The sequence below is a fragment of the Dama dama genome, chromosome 19, assembly GCF_033118175.1.
Source record: "Dama dama isolate Ldn47 chromosome 19, ASM3311817v1, whole genome shotgun sequence".
Taxonomy (NCBI): Eukaryota; Metazoa; Chordata; class Mammalia; order Artiodactyla; family Cervidae; genus Dama; species Dama dama.
The window spans coordinates 78,880,880-78,900,305 of NC_083699.1; the positions used below are offsets into that span (position 1 = coordinate 78,880,880).

Sequence of the window (19,426 nt, forward strand, 5' to 3'; positions counted from 1 at the left end):
CGCCGAGAGGATGTGTGGCTCGTGCCTCCTCCGTTTGTGTTAAGCTGCTATGAGAAAATGTAAATTAAAAAAAATTAAGGCAAGGAATTATTCGTTTGACCTTAGGGTTAAAGTTTCCCTTAAGGTTAGATTCCTACTTTAGCAGAATCTGGTGTCAGATATGCTTCTTCTCCATTCTTGTTACTGAGCCGAGATTGATATAACTGCCAGCCACACAGTTCCACCCCCAAGAGTCAATGTGCAGCTTTCAGACTCTTATCTCTCTTATCCCACCAAACACACTTTGGGTAGCAGCTGGTTTGCTGGACATTTATCTGCTCTGACAGAGTTCACTGAGCACCTACGCTGTGCCAGTCGCCGAGGACACAGAAAGGTGTGCTCCTTGCACTCAGGTTCCTTCATGGCCTCTGTAAGGTGGGGTGAAGGGGACACTGACCAATTCTCAGGTGGCTGTCCAGTCGCACAGAGGAGACTGATGAAATCAGCGGCCCAAGGTGGGCCTGGGGAGGGGGCGGCGGATTGTGACTGAGAGGCTGGGCTGGAGGGAGCTTAGTCTGGAAGTCATCTGTAGCCCTGGCCGCATCGCCGAGACACTGCTGGGCTTAAATGCTCATTTACAAATGAGAGTTCCTGGGAAATTGGACTTCCTCAGAACTATTCTGACCTTCCCTAGGCCGGGACCTTTATCTCATCTCTCCGATAAGGAGGATTACTGAAAGGCTCTTTTCAGTTGAAAAAGTTGTGAGTCCATGAACTTTTCTTAACAGCTTCATTTGGCCAGAAAGCATCACTTCTGTGGGATCAGAAGCAAACAAAGATACATTGGGAGTCCTGTTCTGCAGTTGTTTTTTCATCAGTAGATTTCACTAATATTTTCTGTGATCTTTTTTTTTCTTTTCTTTTTTTTTTTCATTTATTTTTATTAGTTGGAGGCTAATTACTTTACAATATTGAAGTGGGTTTTGTCATACATTGACATGAATCAGCCATGGAGTTACATGTATTCCCCATCCTGATCCCCCCTCCCACCTCCCTCCTCTCCACCCCATTCCTCTGGGTCTTCCCAGTGCACCAGGCCGAGCATTTGTCTCATGCATCCAACCTGGGCTGGTGACTTTCTGTGATCTTGATAATCCCACATAATATAGGGATTTCAAGGTATGGGCCCCAGCTCTGAAGTTCGAGTCCAATGTGTTTTAGTATTGTCATGATCACCTAGCGACTTAGGTGATTTGCCTCCTCCTTCCCTCTCTCTCTGCCTTCTTTGCTTCCTTCTTTCCATCCTTCGCTGGCTACTAGTTTTCCTTCTCACTGGCATTAGGAAAAACTTAACTGATTAATACATTATTTCATGAAAGGAAGTGGTATAAACAGACATTTCCTTGTTTATGTTCGATTCCAAGGATGTTTGTAATTGGCCACCACCATGATAAAGCCCATTGGCCATACACCTCAAACTACACAGGTAACATTTTGTTTTCTCATTATGCACAAAAGGTTTTTGTTTTATAGCTTTGGAATTGTTGAATATGGACTGATCTGACTCTAAGGCCGAGTGTTTAATTTAAAATCATGCTTTCTTAGCAATTTAAAATAAAGCTCATTTTTCATAATTATTAGCAAAACATTTTTCATTTTGATGAAATAAAAGTGATTTTACCATGTACATACTCATATGAAACAGTCCTGCTTTTCGTAATTCTTCTATGCATATATAGTTTCTTGAGGAATTACAGCTTTACCTATAACAAATTTATATTCAGTTAATAAAAATACAATTTTAGATTTGAACTGCATTTGTGAAACTTCTTGTTTTCAATCCAGGGAGATTATTCTGTACACAGTGTGTATAATAAAAAAGACTTCAGAAACTGGATCAGAATTTGCTTGGGATGGGAGAAAATTCATTTCAAATCCGTATCGCTCTTCACATCTATGATAACAAATGCAAATATCCTGGTTTAAAATCTACAGGAAAAAAAAATCAAAAGAAACCAGCATCATGCTAATTTGTGGTTTAATCCTAACTCACCATTTGTTCGGGGAATGCAATGGCAACCCACTCCAGCACTCTTGCCTGGAAAATCCCATGGACAGAGGAGCCTGGTAGGCTGCAGCCCATGGGGCCGGGAAGAGTCCGGCACGACTGAGTGACTTCACTTTTGCGGGGAGCCGGCCTGACTGCTCAGGCCCCTTCTCGGCCCTGAGAGAGATCAAAAGGTCCCTCTCTGTCCCGCCACCCCTGATTTGTTAAAGTGCAAATTGGCCTTTCTCACCTCCCTCAAGGAAATCGCTGCAGCCACCATTTGCCCATCTTCCTGACTCTGATAAGATTATCGGGCTCCTGTGAATGGCTTATGTCTAGGTAGTCTTTACCTGATTGTAAGAACCTGGTGCCATGCTCTGCTGGAGTTAAGATAAAACTCCTGAGCTAAAACTGGTGTCTGCAGTTCTGCACGTATGCAAGTCTTTGATCTAAAATTTGGTGAATCCTGTTAGTATATATATGTATGTTACCCCTCAATAAAGTCGTCGGAATCAGTCACAAGCTGACTCCGTCCCTCTCAACCCCATCTTTCCTAGTCTTTTATTTCTCAGGTGCTGTGGTGATTGCGTCCTTGACCTGTTCATCTAGCCGGCAGGCCCGGCAAGTGGCGCCAGAACGAGGGACGTGGGCGGATCCCACCGCACAGCCACCCAAAAATATTGAAAGTGATCCCGGGAGAAAGCCTCACCTATTCAGGTATCGTTGGAAAACTGTGGGTGGAGAGGGTATATAGTTGAGAGTAAAAATTATGGGGCAAAGTAATAGTAGGCAGTTCTTTGTTTCTATGTTAAAAACTATGCTAAAAGCTAGAGGAATTTCTGTGTCTAAACAGAAATTAGAAAGATTTCTTGTCTTTGTGGAGGAAACTTGTCCTTGGTTCCCAGAGGAAGGAACTATTAGCCTTGAAACTTGGGTAAAGGTGGGAGAAGAAATTCAAACAGTTTATACCCTCTGTGGACCAGACAAAGTTCCTCTTGATGCTTATTCTCTATGGACTCTAATAAGAGATTGCTTAAACCCAGAACACGAGAGTAGGAAATTTGAAACAGCCTTGAAACTTATAACACCCAAGTGTTCAGGTGCCCCGCCACGGGTAGCGGAGCACATATATGACTCCCCAATTGTTTCAGGTTCCAGAAAAAATGATAATGAGACTACTGCTCTGGAACAAGACTCAGATTCGGAACTTTCTCCTGATGAGGAAGACGATTTAAAAGAGCAGGCTTTTGAGCATGACAAAGAAGGATGGGATGCCTTTATAGTAACTCAACAAAAGAATAAAGACCAAGGTTCCCCTTTTTCTGAACTTAGAGAGATGCTAACATCCATATCTCAGAGAATGGAACAACTAGACTTATCGCCCATAAATACAACTAAGCCGTTGCATTCTAAAACGCCATCCATTATAGCCGGTTTAGATCCTGACCCGCTGCCGCCGCCCATCCCGCTCCCTCCCCCTCCTCTCGCAGAAGCGCCTTTGATTCCAACAGCGCCAGTATACGTTCCATCTAGCCTAAAAAGGCCAGTACTTTCACCATTACAAATGGCTGTGAAAACAGCCCGAGAACAGGGTGAAAATCTTGAGGGATATTCTATGATTTTCCCTGTTTTTCAAGATGCTAATCATTGGAGGTATCATGAGCCTCTACCTTTTAAACAACTTAAACAACTGAAACAAGATTGCGCCCAATACGGGCCTACTGCGCCGTTTTCTCCAGCCATAACTGAAAGTCTTTCATCTCAATACTTGCCTCCTAATGATTGGAAGGCAGTTGCGCGAGCCTGTCTCTCAGGAGGTGATTATCTCTTGTGGCGCTCAAGAATACGGCGAGGTCTGTAACATCATTGAAGACCGTAACCGCCGCAATGGGCTGCAGGTTACTTTTGACATGCTAATGCAGGAAAGACAATTTAGAGACCTCAATCAACAACTGACCCTTCTTCCCCTAAAATATTAAACAATGAAGGGCGAGCTGCTCTGGCCCTAATTGAAAAGGCCCTCTGTCAGCATTTTGCTACCTACTGTGATTTTTCTCAACCGTGGGGACTATATGTGTTTCCCTCTAAACATACCCCGATGGCAGTGTTATATCAAAATGCTCCCTTACAGTGGATCAATTTACCTGTATCGCCTTCAAAAGTTCTTACTCCTTTTTTTGATTTCATTAGCCTCCTCGTTGCCAAAGGAAGGCGTCTTTCCAGAGAAATGTTGGGAGCCGATCCTGCTTACATTTATGTGCCCTATACCAAAGAACAGCAGGAATGGCTTTTTCAGTTTAATGACTCATGGGCTTTGGCCTTTTCCTCCTTTACAGGTCAAATTATTAATCATTTACCTTCTGATAAACTTTTGCATTTTGCCAGCCAGCATTCATTTATTTTTCCAAAGAATGTTTCTAATGTTCCTATTCAAGATGCTCTTACGATCTTTACTGATGGATCCTCCAACGGAACTGCTGCCTTTGTGGTTAATGATACCCCTTTCTCCTGGCAGACGAACTATCCATCGGCTCAAGAAGTAGAACTTTCAGCCGTCCATAAAGTATGTTCACGATATTCCTCACAGTCTTTTAATTTGTTTACTGATAGCAAATACATTGCTCATGCTTTGCAATATATAGAAACTGTTCCCTTTATTTCTACTGTGAATTCTAACATTCAAAATTTGTTACATTCAATTCAGTCTCTGCTGCAACAGCGCACCTTACCCTGCTTCTTTGGACATTTACGTGCCCACACTGGGCTTCCTGGACCTCTATCTATGGGAAATCAGATGGCTGATTCTCACACTAGAGTTTTTCTTTCACAGGTGGAAGCAGCACAGCAGTCACATGCGCTACATCACCAGAATAGTAATACTCTTCGTTTACAGTTTCAAATTCCTCGAGAGACTGCCCGACAAATTATTAAATCTTGTTCTGTTTGCCCTAAGTTTCTTCCAGTTCCACATCTTGGTATTAATCCTCGCGGGCTTCTACCGAATCATCTTTGGCAAATGGATGTCACTCATGTCCCTTCCTTTGGTCGTTTAAAGTACGTTCATGTATCTATTGACACCTTTTCAGGATATATTGTGGCATCCTTACAGACTGGTGAAGCCGCAAAACATTCTATCTCGCATTGTCTTTATGCTTTTTCCATTTTAGGCACGCCAAAGATTATAAAAACTGATAATGGCCCCGGCTATGTTTCCTCTGCCTTCAAAAATTTTTGTTCCTCTTTTTCTATCACCCTAAAAACAGGCATTCCTTATAATCCACAGGGTCAAGGCATCGTGGAACGTGCTAATCAAACTTTGAAACTACAGCTTCAAAAAATACAGAGGGGGGAGCTCTACCCCCTTCTACCCAGAAATTACCTTAATCACGCTTTATATATTTTAAATTTTTAATTTTAGATAAAGAAGGACATTCAGCCGCGCAGAGATTTTGGGACCCTCAGATTTCCAGCAGAAAGCCGATGGTCTTGTGGAAAGACCCGCTGGATAATAACTGGCATGGCCCAGATCCCGTGTTAATTTGGGGGAGGGGTCATGTATGTGTTTTTCCACAGGATGCCGAAGCACCGCGCTGGCTCCCGGAAAGGCTGGTACGCCAGACGGAGGAGATTACTGAATCAGCAATTAGGTCCGCTGACTTTACAGCAGAGGAATCTTCTCCCGACAAATCAGCAGATGCATGAGTGTTAATGCGTACTTATATTACGAAAATAGATCTGTTTCTTCTCCTAATGATTTTAATCGATTTGAGGGTGACTACTACCAAGTTTGGGATGAATATTTCTGGATGACCCCTGAAAAAGGACAGCTACTGACCCCTGCTGACATTTGCTGGGAGCAAAAGACTCATGTACCAACATTTGGAGGCCGAGAATTTCCAGGATATCACATAAAACATATGGGACTATTGCCTACCCACAAATGTAAGACTGTAATGGATGTAACATTTATTGTCAACAAGTCTGTTATTTGGCCAGGGACAGATTGGGAAAATAGCCCTGGTATAAGATGGGTAGCCCCAAATAACACTCGATGGATTTGTGGATACAACCTTTGGCCCTGGCTCCCTATAGGATGGGTGGGGAGATGTACCCTAGGGTTTGTGTTTGCCCCTGGGAGAATTCATAAGCAAAAAATTAGTCAACCTGTTAATTTACCTTATGTTAAAGCCCGGTGGTCACACTCTGTTTTTCATTGGTATGATTATTTAGCCTCAATTTTCGTGCCCTCTTTAGGAGCCACTGATATTATGCTCAGGGTAGAGGCTTTGAACAATTTTACAAAACAAGCTTTGACAGATACTAGAAGAGCTTTAGAGGCTCTTAATGAAGAACAAAAACAGATGAGAAAAGCCATTCTACAAAATCGTATGGCTCTGGATATTCTAACAGCCTCTCAAGGGGGAACATGTGCCTTAATAAAAATGGAGTGTTGTGTATATATTCCTGATTATTCCTCAAATGTTTCTGATGCTTTAGAAGATATGAAACAACAAGTAGCCGCTATGGATTTTCCTGACTCCAGCATTTGGAGTCAGATATCTGCCTGGTTTCATAGTGGTTGGTGGAAATCTATAATTTTTATCATTATATGCATATTGTTATTGCTGTGTTTTGGCCCTTGCATTTGTCAATGCATATCTGAGATGATAAATAAAAGATTGCTGATGTTTTCCCGTTTGCAAACGCGGCCATTTCCTTTGAGGGAGATATAATGGCCATTAGTCAAAAGAAAAGGGGGAGATGCGGGGAGCCGGCCTGACTGCTCAGGCCCCTTCTCGGCCCTGAGAGAGATCAAAAGGTCCCTCTCTGTCCCGCCACCCCTGATTTGTTAAAGTGCAAATTGGCCTTTCTCACCTCCCTCAAGGAAATCGCTGCAGCCACCATTTGCCCATCTTCCTGACTCTGATAAGATTATCGGGCTCCTGTGAATGGCTTATGTCTAGGTAGTCTTTACCTGATTGTAAGAACCTGGTGCCATGCTCTGCTGGAGTTAAGATAAAACTCCTGAGCTAAAACTGGTGTCTGCAGTTCTGCACGTATGCAAGTCTTTGATCTAAAATTTGGTGAATCCTGTTAGTATATATATGTATGTTACCCCTCAATAAAGTCGTCGGAATCAGTCACAAGCTGACTCCGTCCCTCTCAACCCCATCTTTCCTAGTCTTTTATTTCTCAGGTGCTGTGGTGATTGCGTCCTTGACCTGTTCATCTAGCCGGCAGGCCCGGCACACTTTCACTTTTCACTTTCATGCATTGGAGAAGGAAATGGCAACCTACTCCAGTATTCTTGCCTGGAGAATCCCAGGAACGGGGAGCCTAGTGGGCTGCTGTCTATGGGGTCGCACAGAGTCGGACACGACTGAAGTGACTTAGCAGCAGCAGCAGCAGCAGCATTTGTTAGTTAAAACAGACATAAGGGACTTCCCAGGTGGTCCAGTGGTTAAACCTTCTCCTTCCAGCGCAGGGGGTGCAGGTTTGAGCCTTGCTGCAGTAGCTAAGATCCTGCATGCCTTGTACCAAAAAACTGAAAACATAAACAGAAGTAATATTGTATCAAATTCAATAAAGACTTTAAAAATGGCCCATGTTAAGAAAAATAGACATAAGGTGGAAAGAAAGAATTACATAAAACTTGATGCAGATGTGTATATTTTAGGGAATTATAAAGTTCTTTTATTTGGATGTTTTTTATAAAGTCTTAAACAGATTGTTGATTGGAAAACATATATACATCTCAGAACTTTGGGGAAATTTGACTGTTACTCACTTCTGCCAAATTTAACTATCTGAGGGAAGGCTCTGTTTTTGTGAAAGACTGTCTTATATTGGAATCTGCAGTATCTCTACTTTTTAACATTTTCTCAAGTAGTTAAAGTTAACCAACTTTGGGTCATTCAATCCACTAATCAAGGAATCAGTATCACTATCAGAAACTTACATTTTTTGTTAGGAATAGTTCAGCACCTATTAGATCTGACCTCTGGATCTTTCCTCTTTAAGGCACTGACCAGGACTACTTGGATGCACTTGACCATCTCCTAGGAGACTTGAATGAGACAGAGTTTCTATAAGCAAACAAACGAACAGTTCTCTCTTGTTTGGAGCAATGCTGAAGTTCCAAGAGGCTGCTAAGTGTGTGAGTGGATCAATAGCTGTTTCCACATGTCCAAAGCCCTTGATCGCAAGAAGATACATGCTTCAACAGAAACTTGGCAGTGGAAGTTTTGGAACCGTCTATCTGGTGTCAGACAAGAAAGCCAAACAAGGAGAAGAATTGTAAGTAAAAAATACTTCATGCAAATCTTGAGTTGGCTGCTGTGTATGAACAGCTCTTATGGAGTACTGTTTACTTTGCTCTTTGCATTAAAATAAGAATTTAGTAAGAAAAGCCTTGAGTGGTGTCTTCAGATGAGATTGTTAAAGGCATTTCAGCTGGTGAGTATAATACAGTGGGGTTCAGTTCAGTTCAGTTCAGTCGCTCAGTCGTGTCCAACTCTTTGCGACCCCATGGACTGCAGCATGCCAGGCCTCCCTGTCCATCACCAACTACTGGAGTTTACTCAAACTCATGTCCATTGAGTCAGTGATGCCATCCAACCATCTCCTCTTCTATTGTTCTCTTCTCCTCCTGCCTTCAATCTTTCCCAGCATCCTTTTCCAAGGAGTCAGTTCTTTGCATCAGGTGGCCAAAGTATTGGAGTTCCAGCTTCAACATCAGTCCTTCCAGTGAACACTCAGGACCGATCTCCTTTAGGATGGACTGGTTGGATCTCCTTGAAGTCTCAAGAGTCTTCTCCAACACCACAGTTCAAAACCATCAATTCTTCGGCGCTCAGCTTTCTTTATAGTCCAACTCTCACATCCATACATGACTACTGGAAAAACCATAGCCTTGACTAGACAGACCTTTGTTGGCAAAGTAATGTCTCTGCTTTTTAACGTGCTTTCTAGGTTGGTCATCACTTTCCTTCCAAGGAGTAAGCGTCTTTTAATTTCCTGGCTACAGTCACCATCTGCAGTGATTTTGGAGCCCCAGAAAATAGTCAGTAACTGTTTCCACTGTTTCCCCTTCTATTTGCCATGAAGTGATGGGACCAGATGCCATGATCTTAGTTTTCTGAATGTTGAGCTTTAAGCCAGCTTTTTCACTCTCCTCTTTCACTTTCATCAAGAGGCTCTTTAGTTCTTCACTTTCAGCCATAAGGGTGGTATCATCTGCATATCTGAGGTTATTGATATTTCTCCTGGCATTCTTGATTCCAGCTTGTGCTTCATCCAGTGCAGCATTTCTCATGATGTACTCTGCATATAAGTTAAATAGCAGGGTGACAATATACAGCCTTGACATACTCCTTTTCCTATTTGGAAACAGTCTGTTGTTCCATGTCCAGTTCTAACTGTTGCTTTCTGACCTACATACAGATTTCTCAAGAGACAGGTCAGGTCGTCTGGTATGGGGTAGATTATATGAAAATAAGATTTTTATGCATACCAAAGTTTCAGTAACAGCCTTGCTTCCACTTAACTTGATTGGGATTTGAATGAGAAAATAAAAATTGTCTATAAAGACTGCATTTTTAGAAGGCTGAGAAGGCTGAGTACTGAAGAATTGATGCTTTCCAACTATGATGCTGGAGAAGACTTTTGAGAGTTTTTTGGACAGCAAGGAGATCAAACCAGTCAATCCTGAAGAAAATGTAGAAATGTTACGAAATGCAAATGGATGGTAATTCACATTTGAGGTAAATAGAGTGTACTGAAAGTGAGTGAAAGTCACTCAGTCATGTCCAACTCTTTGCAACCCCATGGACTAGTCCATGGAATTCTCCAGGTCAGAATACTGGAGTGGGTAGCGTTTCTCTTCTTCAGGGCATCTTCCCAACCCAGGGATCGAACCCAGGTCTCCTGCATTGCAGGTGGATTCTTTACCAGCTGAACCACAAGTAAAGGAAATATGACATTGACTTTTTTTTACTTTTTTCCATGGAGGAGTTGTTCATAGTCTGCAGTCATACAGCCCTCAAAGTAGACATTTAAACCAAACAGAGGTTCCCATCTCAAGTTATCTTGTATTTTTGATGCACATGTTACTTTTTTCCTTTTGATTTTTAATTGAACCCTGTAAACTTTCATGGTAGAGAAAACCTATTAATGCTATTGGACAGTACATCTCTTACAAATAAGGATGAATCTTCATTTTTAACTTAAAGTTGTTTGCATTTGCTGCAGTGAAAACTTAGTTGGAACTGAAAATAAGAAATGTGTACATCAGAAACACAAGAGGAAAAAAAAGGAGAAGGAAGAGTGATCTGAGAAATTAGCCCTTATCTTGAGAAGAACAAATTTCCATCTACTCTATCTTAGAGGTTTTGATGCTACTCTGAATTATTCCAGCTTTTGCCCATTGGTTTAGAATCAGTGTGATACACTTCCTTCTACTTCTTAATATGCCATAAAATCTATAAAAGTAATTGTTACACTGATACTACTATTTTATTTTTTAAAAAATCAACCTTTTAAATGGTCTCTATGTCCAGAATTTTTAAAAGTAAGTATCTAGACTTAATAATTTTTGATGAACTCCTATGTGAAGAATGGGAACAATGCTGGCACTTTTCTGGTGTCCTTAGAACATGCTTTATGACTCCAAAAAATAATTTTTTACCTTAAATACTAGAAATAACCAAGACATTTAGAACAGGATGATAAATTTATGAAAATTATTAGAGACTCTTTATGGAGACATTAAAAGTAGACCTAAATCTGACCCAAGAGTTATAAAAATCACAGTGTAAAGTAATGTATACAATTTTGGTTTCTTCAACTAATGAGAAATGTGAAGAATTTTAGAGTTAACAGGAGGCCTAAAAAGTTGTATGAAGACTAAACTTGAAAATTTCAAACTTGAGATAATAGGTGATAATGGGTCTGTGTACGTGTGTAAGTGTGTAGGGAAGCAGAGAGGAGATTGGGAGAGAGGAGTGGGCTGGGGATGATTGGGTGGGAAGTGATTTGTTAGTGACCTTTGCAGTACCTGAACTTAAGAGTTATGACTTGAGCTGAAGAAAGCCTGGATGTGTAGAACGAATTCAACAGTGAGGGTAATTGATAAATCACTTAATAGGAAAGGTCTAGTCTAGAATCAGACAGGAATCATTCATCATCAGAATCTCTACAACATATTGTATACTGGTCATAATCACTTCAGATACATTTGGTTTGGCCTGTAGAATTGTTTCTTTTAAAATTAGCTGCCAGTAATTCTAAGTTAGCTGCCAGTATTTAAAAATGGGCAGCTCTCCTAACAACTCTCCTAAAGTTGAGCTTTTCATCTTCTCTTGAAAAAAATTAGAAGATTTGATCATATTTGCTAATGCTGCTGCCTGTGTAGCCAGTGCAGACTGAAGCTGCAGGCAGTGGCCTTCTTTAGGCAGATCCTAGAGTCCTCTCCAATTAGCTACATTCTTGCCCCTTCTTACTCTCTCTTACACTTTCCACTACTTGCCTGCTTTTGTAGACGTTTGACTTTAGAGCTGCTGAAATCACGAAGGATTGTGAATATGGCTGCTCATGGAGTCTTAGAATGCTCAAAGAAAGGCAGTGCAGTGTCACGGTTAAGACCACAGGCCTTGGAGGTGAACAGATCAGTAAGTAAAGCCAGTCTTGTTCTTAACTGAGATTAAGATTATACAAGTTCCTAATCTGAGCTTCACTTTTCTTAGACATCACCTGGTAACTGCAACTGGAAGTGAAAAAAAAGTGTTAGTCACTTAGTTGTGTCCAACTCTTTGCGACCCCATAGACTGTAGCCCACCAGGCTCCTCTGTCCTGGGATTTCCCAGGCAAGAATACTGGAATGGGTTGCCATTTCCTTCTCCAGGAATCTTCCTGACCCAGGGATCAAACCTGGTCTCCTGCATTTCAGGCAGATTCTTTACCAGCTGAGCCACCAGGGAAGCTCTACTGCTACTGGAACTCTAAGTGGAAGCGTTTCTTTTGCATTCCTCTTTCTTTCTTTCTCTCTGGCTGTGTCTTTGTTGCTGGGCTTTGGTCTCTGTTGCTACATGCAGGCTTTTTCTAGTTGCGGTGAGCAGAAGCTATTCTTTGTTGCAGTGCATTGATCTCTCATTGGGGTGGTTTCTCTTGTTGTGGAGCATGGACTCTAGGTATACAGGCCTCAGTAGTTGCAGCTTGCAGGCTCTAGAGTGTGGGCTCACTAGTTGTGGCACACAGGCTCTAGTTGCTCCTCAGCACGTGGCATGTTCCTGGACTAGGATCAAACCCATGTCCCCTGCATTGGCAGGTGAATTCTTAACCACTGGACCATCAGGGAAGCCCTTACATTCCGCTTTTAAGAGAGAAAAGTCTCCAAGCAAAGCTATTTGATACTAGGTGTGTGATCTTAGAAACTTCTAGAATCTTTCTTGAGATCATAATGCTTCTGTTGTCATCTATTCTTTCTTGTCTCTCTGACTGTCTGAAAGAAACTGGTCCTCAGAATGCTGACCTTTTAGCTGTGTAGGGCAGCAGCCCACCATTGATTGCTGTTTTTAATGCACACATAGAGGTAGGAAACTAAACTCATATTTTTAGCATCCTTTCCCGGGAGTGTTGAAAGTTGTACCTTTGGTTTGTGATCAAACCACATTAACAAGCACTGCCCATTCTCCAAGCAGTTTCGTTAGATTATGTTTTTTATTCTGCTTTACATAGTAGGTCATAAACCGGAAATTGGTTTAGAGATAGGTAGAAAATACCTCCTAAAAATATTTCTATAATGTTATGAATGCTGTTCCCTTAACAGATAAGAGTAGATCTGACTTTCTTCATGTTTTGCAGATACAGTCCTAACTTTTTAAGATGATAAGCAGAGGGTGTGGTATCTTTGGGTTCACAGGTGTCTCAGTAAAGAATCTACCTCGAATACAGGAGATACAGGTTTGATCCCTGGGTTGGGAAGATTCCCCTGGAGGAGAAAATGGCAACTCCTCCAGTTTTCTTGCCTGGAAAATCCCATGGACAGTGGAGCCTGATGGGCTGCAGTCCATAGGGTCACAAAGAGTCAGACACGACTTAGCGTCAGCATGCATGCGCACATGCATGCGTAGTACCTTCCCATGCCAGACTACTGCCTGGGTACCCGTGTTAAAGGAGTTACTTGACAGTCCATGAGCCTTAGCTGGTCTCTAGGTCATTGTTAACAGTTTCTGTGAACTCTAGGTCCGGGAAATATGCACTTTAGATTTAATTAAAGAACTTTCTTGCTACTGCTAAGTCACTTCAGTCGTGTCCGACTCTGTGCGACCCCATCCCTGGGATTCTCCAGGCAAGAACACTGGAGTGGGTTGCCATTTCCTTCTCCAATGCATAAAGGTGAAAAGTGAAAGTGAAGTCGCTCAGTCATGTCTGACTCTTCGCAACCCCATGGACTGCAGCCTACCAGGCTCCTCCGTCCATGGGATTTTCCAGGCAAGAGTACTGGAGTGGGGTGCCATTGCCTTCTCTGAAAGAACTTTCTTAGACAGTTGCAATTTGTTACTGTGCCTCTTGAGGGCATCACTCTACCATCTACATTATTCATATACTATGAATTTGTGAATTTGAATTACAATGTAAATATCACATTCCTTAACATTTTTATTGACTTTCTGCATTTACTATGAAATTTTTAAAAAGACTATGGGCATTATACTTGATTAATAAATGTGTGGAGAGAGGGGGAATTTTTTGGGCATAGAAATATCTGGCATTCTTTTTTAGTTATCACAGTAGATTAAAATTAAGCTTAAAATGATTAGTGAATGAGATAGGGGATTTTACTTTATTATACTCTGTGTCATGAAATTCATAAAACAATATTTGGGAATATTTTCTTTCATAATAAATTATAGAAAGTCTGGTCTAATGATAATGTGAAGGTGTGATAAAGTTAATGCATATTCCTAAAATTTATTCTAATTCTGGCTCATAATTTTATATTTTTTGTTAAGCTGTCACTTTTTTATTATGTAAACCAAAGGTTTTGATAAGCTAGGAAGTTACTTTGATACTTATAATAGTATGTGTAATTTAATAGGAATCATGGGCCACGGTTGGTGAATTTCAACATTAATCTTATCAGCATAGAATGCTGGTTTTTAAAAAACTTTTATCACATTTAAGATTCAGTGATATTATGTGGAGTTTATTTTCTGCTCTAGTCTTTTAGTTTGTCAACTCAAGCGTGTAATACAGTTTATGTAATAAACCTTTGGTTTAGACCAAGAACCAGGAAGGAAACTGAAGCAATAGGATACGAGGTTTGCCCTCAGGAACTTCCTTTCTAGAAAAGACATAAGAGGACCAGCAGCCAGTGCAGTGCTTCAGCCTTGGCGTGGCAGGCTGCTCTTAGAGATGTAGGAATGGCCACTGCCCAGCTTCCTCTTAGCTACCTGAGGTCATTATTTTACTAGTTTCTGTGCTTTATCTCAGAGCTTTCATTTTCTCCCCCTTTGGTTCTATCCATGAAAATATCTAAATATTTGCCTCCTTATCTGTGCACCTACACTTTGGTCTTTGCCTGAATATGCTCAACATGGTTAACATGGAAATGCCTTTTCTCTCCACAGGACATTTTTTTCCCAGTATCAAGTCTGTTTAGTATAAGATGAGGATCCTAAATAGGAAAGGCCACCAAATCCTTAGAGAAATGTTCCCAAGCCCACACAGTGAGGCCCAGGACCTTGCCTCCCAGGAAAGCTCTGGGGCCTGTTTTAGAGTGGATTTTTTTTCCATTTATTTTTATTAGTTGGTGGCTAATTACTTTACAATATTGTAGTGGTTTTTGTCATACATTGACATGAATCAGCCATGGATTTACATGTATTCCCCATCCCGATCCCCCCTCCCATCTCCCTCTCTACCCGATCCCTCTGGGTCTTCCCAGTGCACCAGGCCCGAGCACTTGTCTCATGCATCCAACCTGGGCTGGTGATCTGTTTCACCCTAGATAATATACATGTTTCGATGCTGTTCTCTCGAAACATCCCACCCTCACCTTCTACCACAGAGTCCAGAAGTCTGTTCTGTACATCTGTGTCTCTTTTTCTGATTTGCATATAGGGTTATCGTTACCATCTTTCTAAATTCCATATATATGTGTTAGTATACTGTATTGGTCTTTATCTTTCTGGCTTACTTCACTCTGTATAATGGGCTCCAGTTTCATCCATCTCATTAGAACTGATTCAAATGAATTCTTTTTGATGGCTGAGTAATATTCCATGGTGTATATGTACCACAGCTTCCTTATCCATTTGTCTGCTGATGGGCATCTAGGTTGCTTCCATGTCCTGGCTATTATAAACAGTGCTGCGATGAACATTGGGGTTCATCTGGTTTCCTCGGTGTGTATGCCCAGAAGTGGGATTGCTGGGTCATATGGCAGTTCTGTTTCCAGTTTTTTAAGAAATCTCCACACTGTTCTCCATAGCGGCTGTACTAGTTTGCATTCCCACCAAGAGTGTAAGAGGGTTCCCTTTTCTCCACACTCTCTCCAGCATTTATTGCTTGTAGACTTTTGGATAGCAGCCATCCTGACTGGCGTGTAATGGTACCTCATTGTGGTTTTGATTTGCATTTCTCTGATAATGAGTGATGCCTGACTTCAGACTATACTACAAAGCCACAGTCATCAAGACAGTATGGTACTGGCACAAAGACAGAAATATAGATCAATGAAACAGAATAGAAAGCCCAGAGATAAATACACGAACCTGTGGACACCTTATCTTCGACAAAGGAGGCAAGAATATACAATGGAAAAAAGACAACCTCTTTAACACGTGGTGCTGGGAAAACTGGTCAACCACTTATAAAAGAATGAAACTAGAACACTTTCTAACACCATACTCAAAAATAAACTCAAAATGGATTAAAGATCTAAATGTAAGACTAGAGTGGATTTTTAAAAGTCTTAACAAGCAGATTTCCCTCCCAGCCATGGAAACAATATGGGAGAGATGGAGGCTGGGGGCTGCTGGTAGAATTAGTCATATTGGCAGCAAGAGCAGTGTGGTCTTAGACCTTGAGAATAAAGGAGGTGAAAAGTTATAAAGAGGCAATAAAAAGAAACCCAGAACAGTCCAGGTCCTTTATTGTAAAGCTAAAAAAAGGGCTGTCCTTAGCCCAGTCCCTCCTGAGAATATCTCAGGTCTCTAGCCCAGTTCCAAAGTGTTGTGTTGAGTTGTAACCATAACAGGGGTAGGGCTAAGGGGGTCAGGGCTTTTGAAGGACAGAGCCATGCTAAAGCCATCACATTAAGATCCATTCCTCAGCTTTTCATCTTAATACACCTAGAGATGATCAGTCTAGGTGAGGGGCAAATTCAGATAAGACGACTGTATAAATCATGATGCTACTTCTTAATTCTAGGCTTAGAATGAAGAAGTATCTCCTTTCATGTACCTCCCCACTATTTTCTGGGGTGAGTCTGGAGAAGTTGAATGTCTAATCAGAAGTGAAAGTATAACTAGAACGAAATAGGTGGAAGAATTAGATAGTTATCTGATTAAATCAGATGGAGGGTCTCTTCTTCATAATAGGGAACGTTGTTCCCAGTGACTGTTTTCCTGGGAACCCTCAGAGCCAGTGTATGTCTCCTGAACACTCCAGAGGAACGTACTTACAAGTAACCGTTGGCTACCTCCTTTTCCAGTATTGAAGGTAACATGCATACTTTTTCCAAAAATACATGTGTGCATAAAGCAGGAAAATGACCTGTAATCCTGCCATCCAACTTCTGGTGTTTACTGTATGCACTGACAGACATTTATTCAATCTTCAAGGAAACATGGCATTGGTCATGGTAGTTGCCTCAAAGATTGACGACAAGGAATGAAGGAGACTAACTTTCCACTGAACCATTTTTGTACATTTAGAATTTTGTACCATGTGCAAGCTTGAAAAAATCCTCATAATAAATAAAAGAAACTCGATATTCGTTCAATAAATCTGGTGACCAGATTCTGGTACTCTCTTTGAAGTGGAAGTGAAAAACTGTTGTGCCTTTTTGTATCCTCAGAGATATTATATAATGACTATTTCAGTGTATCCTTTCTGTCAGTGGTACAAGTCTGGAACACTAATGAATAACCAAGCTTCAGTCACTGAGAAGTGATGGGCATTCTGTGCCTCAGTTGACAAATATTTGAGCCAGTTCAGTTGGTAAAGAATCCGCCTGTAATGCAGGAGACCCCGGTTCGATTCCTGGGTTGGGAAGATCCGCTGGAGAAGGGATAGGCTACCCATTCCAGTATTCTTGGGCTTCCCTTGTGGCTCAGCTGGTAAAGAATCTGCCTGCAATGCGGGAGACCTGGGTTTGATCCCTGGGTTGGGAAGATCCCCTGGAGAAGGGAAGGGCTACCCACTCCAGTATTCTGGCCTGGAGAATTCCATGGATTATACAGTCCATGGGGGCGCAAAGAGTTGGACATGACTGAGCCACGTTCACTTTCAATGGATTATAGCCATTTTTGCTGAGATGCTCAGTTTAATTAGAAAAAAAGGACTTCATCCATTTTCAAGTTTGTTTCTAACACATTGAGACATGGAGAAATCAGTTCTCTTATTATAAGGAATGAACTAAAAAGCCTCCCTTTCTGTGTATGTTTTCACTGTTTATGGAAAAGGACATTATTTCCTCTTAGAGAATTAATAAATTGATTTTAGTAGCCTGCCAGTGTCAAAAATAATTAAAAATGAGTAATAGTTCTTTATCAGAATGTATAGATTTTATAATATTTGAAACAGCTTTCAGTGACTCAGAATGACAGTAATTTCTGCTATTTAATAGCAGATAGCCTTCAGCAAAGCTACTGTGTATATATTGCACCTACTGGCACCTACTTATGGATTTTCTGTCTGATTTACTTAATTATTTGAACATATCTTTACTTTCAGTATTGAGTCATTCTAAACAAAACATCAGTAGACTTAATGAGTCATGCTTTGAGCCTGTTCTCTGTACTCTTATTAAAGCTATTATTTCTATATTATGATCAGGAGTTCTCCCCAGCAGGTATCTGTGATGATGGAATTGGATTGTTGAGTGAGCTGAGTTAATTTAATAGGATTCAATGGTTTATGCAGTGGAGAGTTATAAAAGCAATTTGGAGGAAACTAATGATTTCTTTCCATTTTTTCCTGCCAGAAAATATAGCTTTCTTCTGTTTTTTTTTTTTTTTTTATTGTAGTGATCAGGTCTTTTCCCCTTAAAATCTTCAGTTGTTTAATAGAGATTACAATATGAGTGCATCTTAAAATCTCTTTTAAAGTAGTTCATGTTCTGGAACATACTGTGTGTAGGCTCCTCCTAGGTAAATCTGGAGAGGGTAAGTTTGAACTTAGACTTCACTTTGAGCTTTGCCACTTGGTCTGTAGTAATTCAGGTCTCCTGATATTCTGGCCATCTTACAGCATTAAGGTTTGGGAGCCGGAAGGGAAAAGGGGGAAGAGAAGGTGGGTGCGCACTGGTTTACCCCAACTGTGGTAATGAAGTCGACATTCTGAGGTAAGTGATTCACGTCTTCCTGAGGCTGCATGTATTAGCAGGAAAGAAGCCATGAGCTTTTTATCTCGGATGTAATGCTTAGGAATGAGGGATGACTAATAAATACAATACCTTAGGATGAGTAGGGTGCAAGGAAACCCTCCACTTCAGGAGCCAAACAAGCCTGCCTTGAAGACTGAACCACCAAGAAGCATTCAGAAGGAAGACAACAAAACACCAAAAGCCTTTTTTTTTAATCCTTTTTTTCTTACATTACTATTGTTTGAAAGAAAACAAAAGTGATTTGTTTAAAATATGTTGACAGGAGAAGAGTATAGATAAATTACTTTAGTATATTTATTATGTTTTCAGACTATTTCTATTACTATTACTATTTCTATTACTATTCAGACTACTACTATTTCAGACCACTCTGTTGTTCCAGTGTATTGCTTTGGTGGATTTGTGAGTAGAGAAGCTAGTGGTTTTGCTAACACTGGATAATACCCCCAGGAAATAGGGAATATTATTCTTTATAAATGTATGAGATGGGGGTAGGGATATCTAAGCTATTTTAGTAAATAATATTTTTAAATCTGTTTGGATATGTCGGTCCCTTTAATGTTGTCATTGCTGACTACTTCAAGTTTTAAAAACATAAGATTTGTGTGAGCCTATTATTTTAAATATGATTTTTGTCTAATTTATTCAATAAATTGGAGATGGAAATGGCAGTCCACTCCAGTATCCTTGCCTGGAGAATTCCTTGGACAGAGGAGCCTGGTGGGCTGTAGTCCATAGGGTCACAAAGAGTCGGATGCAACTGAAGCAACTTAGCACTTAGCGTTCAG

General features: G+C 40.9%; 1 protein-coding gene across 6 annotated transcripts in view; it reads left to right on the forward strand.

The window, feature by feature from the left end:
• NEK11 (NIMA related kinase 11) overlaps window positions 1-19,426 on the forward strand; it is a 279,485-nt gene that overhangs the window by 266 nt on the left and 259,793 nt on the right. For 5 of the 6 annotated variants that reach the window (XM_061167582.1, XM_061167584.1, XM_061167587.1 and 2 more), the window contains exon 2: window positions 8,048-8,323. In XM_061167582.1, the coding sequence (XP_061023565.1) occupies window positions 8,154-8,323 (170 nt within the window). In that variant the 5' untranslated portion in view covers window positions 8,048-8,153. Of the gene's footprint in view, window positions 1-2,598; window positions 2,744-8,047; window positions 8,324-19,426 lie in introns of all 6 variants that reach the window. The other variant, XM_061167583.1, reaches the window with a different exon arrangement.